The sequence below is a fragment of the Dromiciops gliroides genome, chromosome 5 (assembly GCF_019393635.1).
Source record: "Dromiciops gliroides isolate mDroGli1 chromosome 5, mDroGli1.pri, whole genome shotgun sequence".
Taxonomy (NCBI): domain Eukaryota; kingdom Metazoa; phylum Chordata; class Mammalia; order Microbiotheria; family Microbiotheriidae; genus Dromiciops; species Dromiciops gliroides.
The window spans coordinates 200,602,175-200,608,939 of record NC_057865.1 but is presented as its reverse complement, the minus strand read 5'-3'; the positions used below and the strand labels follow the sequence as shown (position 1 = coordinate 200,608,939).

The 6,765-nt window shown below is 39.7% G+C and overlaps 1 protein-coding gene across 3 annotated transcripts; it reads right to left on the bottom strand.

Moving 5' to 3' along the window:
* Positions 1-273: 273 nt before the first annotated feature.
* Positions 274-816, bottom strand: LOC122729822 (ubiquitin-conjugating enzyme E2 C-like). 3 transcript variants are annotated; one of them, XM_043968898.1, is made up of 2 exons: positions 520-816; positions 274-456 (listed from the first exon to the last, which is right to left on the bottom strand). In XM_043968898.1, exons 1-2 carry the CDS (start codon positions 814-816, stop codon positions 274-276), a joined length of 480 nt encoding a protein of 159 aa, XP_043824833.1. The 3 variants fall into 3 exon arrangements, with proteins under 3 accessions (XP_043824833.1, XP_043824834.1, XP_043824832.1); XM_043968899.1 differs by having other exon boundaries at positions 274-595; positions 683-816; XM_043968897.1 differs by having other exon boundaries at positions 274-816.
* Between the last annotated feature and the right edge of the window lie 5,949 nt (positions 817-6,765).

The following is a 6,765-nucleotide window of genomic DNA, read 5'->3' as shown; positions in this document are numbered from 1 at the left end:
GCAGAGGATGTCGTGAGGGTGTCTTCCCATATCTCTTCTTTGAGACTATGCTTGTTCTTTGTAATTTTGCAACATTCTTTTTTTTTTTAAACAAAAACAAATTTATTTATACATTAATGTTGAGGGCTGGACTAGAGTTTGAGAAAAAAGGAAAACAGTATGATACAGTCCTGTACAGAAGAGAAAAGACAGGTTATGAGGAAGGGGAAAAGATGTACGCACACACATACACATTCGAACAAGATGAAGGGAAGATAGGCTGGGCAGCTGGTGTCAGGGCTCCTGGGTAGTCACCTGCTTCACGTAGGTTTCCAGCAGGTACTTTTTAAAGGCTGTGGGGTTTGTCCAAAGTTCAGCAGCATGTATGTTCAATGGGCTGTCAATGTTGGGTTCTCCCAGCAGGCTCTGGATAGATAGTAGAATGGTCCTGACATCATACAAAGCTGACCACTTGTCCTTGAGGATGTCCAAACAGATATTGTCTTGGGTATCCACATTAGGACGGTAACAAGGTGTGACAAATTTCACAGTGGGAGCATTATATGGGTAGCCACTGGGGAACTCCAGGGAGAGCTTGTACCTCAGGTCTTCATATTCTGTCCCAACAGCCCCATGGATGGGCCCAACCCATTTGAAGAGATTGTCAGACTCTGGGAAGGCAGAAATTCCTTTGTCTCCAGACATCATTAGGGTCATCAATTCCTGCTGTAACCTCTTGTCCACAGATCTGCGGGCCGCGCCCACTCCAGGCTTGGCCCTGTTACGGGACGCTGCAGCGGCGCTGGTAGCAGCTGGGTCACGGTTCTGCGAGGCCATGGGGGACCAGAGATAAAGCAAGAGAAACTCCCAGGCGGCAACTGCCGCAACATTCATTTTTGATTGTGGTTTTTCTTTCTATTTACATTGTTATAGTCAGCATGCATATTGTTTTCCTAGCTCTGCTTACCTCATTCTGCATCAAATCTTACAAATCCTTTCATGTTTCTCTATATTCATAATTTTTTGCAGCACAATAAAATTCCTTTTCATGAATGCATCATAATTTATTTAGTCTATCTTGGGACCAAACTCATTTCTGAGAAATTTGATACAAAGATTCCCCCCCCCCCCATTCTATTGCTTCCCTCCTTATCCTAGAGGCATTAACTTGGTGCAGAAGCTTTTCAGTTTCATGTAATCCAAGTTATCTATTTTATCTTTTGTAATTGCTTCTATCCTTTGGTTAAGAATACATAACTATAATACAGAGCTATGAAAGGCATATGATCTGCTTCTCTTCTAATGTTTTTGTGGTATGGTTTTTAACATTAAAGTCCTGTATCCTACATCAAAGAAAAGCAAGCCAACCTAGCTGAAGCATCAAGGTACCCTCTTGAAGAGACAGGAGGCAGCAGGTGCTAAGTCAAACTAGCACCACCATCTTGCACCATCTCCCTTCAGACCCTGATGGAAACAGCCCAGAACCCAAGAGTCTCAGAATAATAATGTCTCTCAGATCACCAGATCTGTTACCAGCCTAGTTCCCACTAGTCATCACTCATCACACCAGTCACAGCTGCTGGCTGACTGTCACAGAAAAATAACGGCAAGAACTTTGGGGTAGTAGCACCCTCCCAGAGCCCCAGTCCTGCTTTGAAACCAGCTCTCATAGCCATTGTCTGGAAAGACAACTCCTGTGGATAAGAGGCCAGCCATCCCCACCAACTACCAACTAGCTGCCTGCCACCCACGGGAAAGGCAAGCCAGTCTAGTGAAGTAGAAAGGTGCCCTGAGGGAGAGACAAGAGGCAGCATGTGCCAGGGAAGTCAAAACATCACCCCCACCTTGACCACTGTCTCCTCTCAGACCTTGATAGAAACATCTTAGGATCCTAAAACCAAGAATCTTTGGAACAGTACTGCTTCCAGGCCCAGGGTTGGGTGTCACAATATCAGAGACTGATGGGATTTTATCAGAGGAAATGACATTAAGAAGAGGCATTACCATCTGCTTTGTTGATGGACCCTAAGAATTACAGGCCCTTTCCATCTGACTTGTAGCTGAAACCTTCCATGTGTGTTATCCCTCCCGTTGGAATGTGAGCTCCTTGAGAGCAGAGACTGTCTTTTCTATTTGTGTCCCTAGCACGTAGCACAGTCCTTTGCACATAGTAAGCACTTAACAACTGCTTTATGTATTCATTTATTCATCTTCAAGTAATACTTAACCCTAAGGAGGAGCCATGTGACAGTTTATGTTTGCAGAGCTCTCCTGTATCTTCCAAAAAAAGAGATGAGAATTGTTTGAAAGTATCATTATTAGGTGTTATCTCACTCTTGTTCCACACCATTATTTAACATGCCTGTGGTTTCTGACAGCTGTAGGTGAGGTTTTCTTTTCTTAGCCTACCCTGACATGATTTCTTTCTTCTGAACATTTTCCAAAGGCAAGTTGAACGTGTTTAATCATATCATAGTCTTCCCAAATTCACTAAACTTCTGCCTCTGCTTGCTAGGCTTTTAAACTTTGGTCTTTGAATCCCTTATATGGAACGTGGAGGTGATAGTGATTTAAGCCTTGTTTGGGCAAAAGGAATGAAAGAAAATCATGGCCCTCTCCCTCCTTAGGATGATACCTAAAATATCAAGTTGCCCAAAGTGAATTCTAATCAGACTTCATGGTAATGGTTAAGAACAGATTTTGTCTTTGCATGGACTCATGAATCAGACCAATCTCATCGAATCTAGAATTTCAGAGTTTAGGGGTCATCTTTTCCAACGTGTACCTCAGCAAAAATCCACTCTATAACATCCAGTCTCCACTTGAAGGCTTCCCATAATAGGCAACCATATCTCTAGGCCAATAATTCCATTCTGGGGTAGTGATAGATAGGAATTCCCTCCTCCTCCTTTCCATTGAGTCAAACAAAATATGCTTCTTTGAACCTTTCATCCTTTGCACCTCGGTCTACTCTTTGGAGTCAAAGCAGAAAAAGTCTAGCCCCCTTTCCATATAACAATCCTTCAATTCATGAAGACAATTCTAATGTACCTCCTTTTCTTTCAGCATAAATGTCCTTAGCTCCTTAAAATGATTTTTACTTTGGTCATCTTTATTTCCTTGAGGATAAATTTCCCTGGTCCTAATTTTCTACTGCCAGATTCTCCCAAGAACATCTGTTTCTTGGATTCCATTTCAATAATAACTCCTAAGTTTCTAATTCTTTCATATCTCATAGTAAACATTTCTCTACTATCATGGCATCACTAATTCCACTACTTGTATTGTATAAGTAGTACTGTAGAAGAGGCCTACAATCACAGTTCTTTTTCCCATTCTTTATGTACACCAATGCTTCCTTTTTCCACTATTAAAAAAAGTAAGATTTTTAAGGTCTTATGGACTTTGGCAATCACAAACTATGAACCCTTGGGTGGCCTCAAACTAAACTATGGCTGAATTCTAACCAATGGAGATGATTTCAATTTAGGAATGATGCTCAGTAGAGATTTGTCAAATGATTGAGTTGAAGAGCCAAACTCAACTTTGATTTTGTGTTACCTTTTGATAGAGGTGGCACTTTTCCATTTTCTTATTGTTTTGGCTACACAGAAAATCTTCCATAAAACCATCTTTGGTGAGAATCCCTTTTATCTGGTGTTTGATATTCAAAAGCAGAGGTTACTCAAAGTTATATCTTGTGGCATTCAAGGACTTATGCATGATTTTAACATAAGCATAGGAGTGCCCCTTATTTGAAGAGAGTTTTTAAGGTTTTTTTAAAAAGTTTTTAAGGCATTTTGCTCTATCTTTTTTGTGGTCAGCAAAGAATAAATACAATGCAGTAGTGTATTCTCTGAATCCTTTGGTAAGTTTTATGACTAAAAATTAGGTCTGCTATAAAATAGTATGTGAAAGCCTAGCTCTCTTTCATACCTTCCTCAAAGATACTCTGAGTAGCTATAGATTATTCTCCTAAAGATTTTTCTAAAGGCAGAATGGTAGGCACATGAGTTGATAACTACTGACATTTTCTTAATTAGATTTGTTGTTTGATTAAAAAAGTAATAATTATCTGTATTTTTTTGTGTTGGTATCATCCTATTGTTCAGATAGCTCAACAACTGATCCCTCAATGCTCTCAAAACTGTGTCATACTTCTCTTTTTATACTTAGTCTAATTGCTCTACTGCCCTATTGGGATGACCCAACCTGCCAATTTGAACAGAAGTCGAAGAATGTTGCTATTATTTCTTCTCCTCCTTCTCTTTTTTTCTTCCTTTTCTTCTTCTTCTTCTTCTTCTTCTTCCTCTCCTCCTCCTCCTCCTCCTCCTTCTCCTTCTTCTTCTTCTTCTTCTTCTTCTTCTTCTTCCTCTCCTCCTCCTCCTCCTCCTGCTCCTTTCTTCCTTCTTCTTCCTCCTCCCTCTCACCAAATGTGGTTCCTTTCCTTACCTGTCAGTACTCTGTCCATAGGAATTTATATTTTGTAAGGTGTTTTGAGGTTTCAGACCCTAGGTTTAAATTTTTTCTATTTATTTATTATTATCTTCTTCAAAAAGCTGGGACAATTTTTTTTGTCCTGTGCAGTTTTCATTTATGATTTCTTGAAATATAGCTCTGAAAAAACAGGCTTTTAAAAAGCCCACTGTTTTTCAAATTAAACCCAAATCACTCTGGCTCTCATCGAATGACCAATGATGGCCTCCAACCCAAGCTTTTGTAACTCATTGTTTAGGTTTAGCTAACCTAAGTGGCTTAGAATGAATGTAAAGAGCAATTGTTTTCTGTTCAGGCCAGAAACTCTAAGGGTCTTTCCCTCCCAGATGAATAATTTTGTGATGGTAAGTTGGGCCATCTTTTGTCTCAGTTCTTACTTATCCCTTAGTCACTGAATGGCCATTGCCTTGGACAAACTGAGACCTGAGAAAGACCTAATCTAGAAAGGCCAATGCCATTTGTCTTGACTTTTGTCTTGCCACTGGACTTTAATGACTTTGGAGGAGAGAGTAAGGCTGATTACTTTATACAGATCTGCCTCACTTGAATCCAGTTAACACACAAGTCAAGACATCACCCTTGTGATGTCATTGGTCATCTTCAAGAACAAAAGACAAACAACAACTGTCTTGGCTTAGACTTTATTATTTCTAGCAAAGGAAGTGGTTGTGCCAAGGAATGCCGTAGGTAAGCATATTCTATAGAATCTTCATGGTGGAAGTAGAAACTATTCTAAAATAAAGAGAGGATGAACTAAGAATTCCCTTGTCAGCACTTGCACTGTCTGACCCCAAGCCAGAATATATGGTGAGGATAATGGGGCTTAAAGTGACTTTGGGCCCACAAATTATGAATCCAGTATTTTTTTCGAGTAATCATATCCATTTAGTTTAGCTTTGGAGGGCCTACATGAAAGGGAGAGGTATGTGAAATATTTATCAGAGACTAAGATGGGGTCTTCCATTTCTCTGTCCTGTGCTTAAAGCCAAGTCATTATTACTATGTAACATACTGTCCCTATAATATGGAACATTTTGCTTAGAAAAGGGGCAGAAAATGAACTTCTGCATAAAAAGAGAAATAAGTAAATCAACTGATAAGGATATAAGGTAGTTCCTCTTTCATGGGTGAAGAGTGTGGTGGTTGAAAGGGGCAGAAAAAGAACTTTGCTTTAATAAAACCTGCTAAAATCTGATAAATCAGATAAAACTGCAATAGTTTGGTTGCCAACAGCATATGATTGAAAATGAACTGTGTCATAAATAAAAAGGCTTAAATCACCTTGTATAGTATGGAAGGTGATGCATTTGTTGCATGTGAACCTTTTAGTGAAAAGGGGAAGAAAAAGAACTTCTGTTTATTAAAAATGTATAAAATGTAAGTGAAAAAACACATTTGTCAAAGACTCGGACACAGAGGACTACAGTGAGGACTGTGGGATGACAGGTTGAAGGAAGGTTATGATTCCAAGGAAGGCTTATGCTTCCTCAGTTCATTTTCATGTAACTGTTTTTAAGATTAAAGAAGTTAAAACTCACATAATGAAATCAAATAACTGTTTGAAGACTATGGGATGATTGAATAAGGGAGATTTCATGAGGTTTTACTTCATAAGGGAAAATTGAGTCACTCATTCCAAGAGGCTCTGATTTTACCTACTGAAAGTAGTAGTGAAGAACCTATTTCAGAAGAGTGAATGAAGGCTTAACAGGTGATGGAAAACTATGCTCCAAGTGAACTATGTGAAGAAACTGAAAGCAGAAGAATCAGCTAATGACACTTCAGATGCTTGTTCCTGATTGGCTGGAGAAAAACTAGTTCTCATTGGAAGACACCTGAATTGCCTTTGGTGCCATCTACAGTGTGAGAGAGGTACCCTTTGCTCTCTCTTGCCCTTTCTGGTGTAAGAAGGGAAAAGCAGAAAGGTGAGATGGGGGCTTTGGAGCTGATTTGTCATTGAATTGTCTGATTGAGAGGTGATTGGTGGTTGTAGAATCCTGGTGAGTGAAGAGCTGGCTAAACTTGAGTTAGCCTGATGAGCTTTGTAGTTTTCTGGCTTAAAGGGAACCAATATAATAGCATAACTCTCAATACTCTTTTAGGTGATTATAAGTTAAAAGAGCTTGTCCATGCTTCATCAGTTCATGAAGAAAAGAATTTGCCATGCAGAAGAACAATGAGGACCAGAAGGGAAGCAGTTGGAAGAAAAGTAGCATCCTTTGGTACAGATGTTCCTTGATGGAATAATGACATCAAGGTGTGCAGTCCAGAGCTGTGCTTACGCTAAGT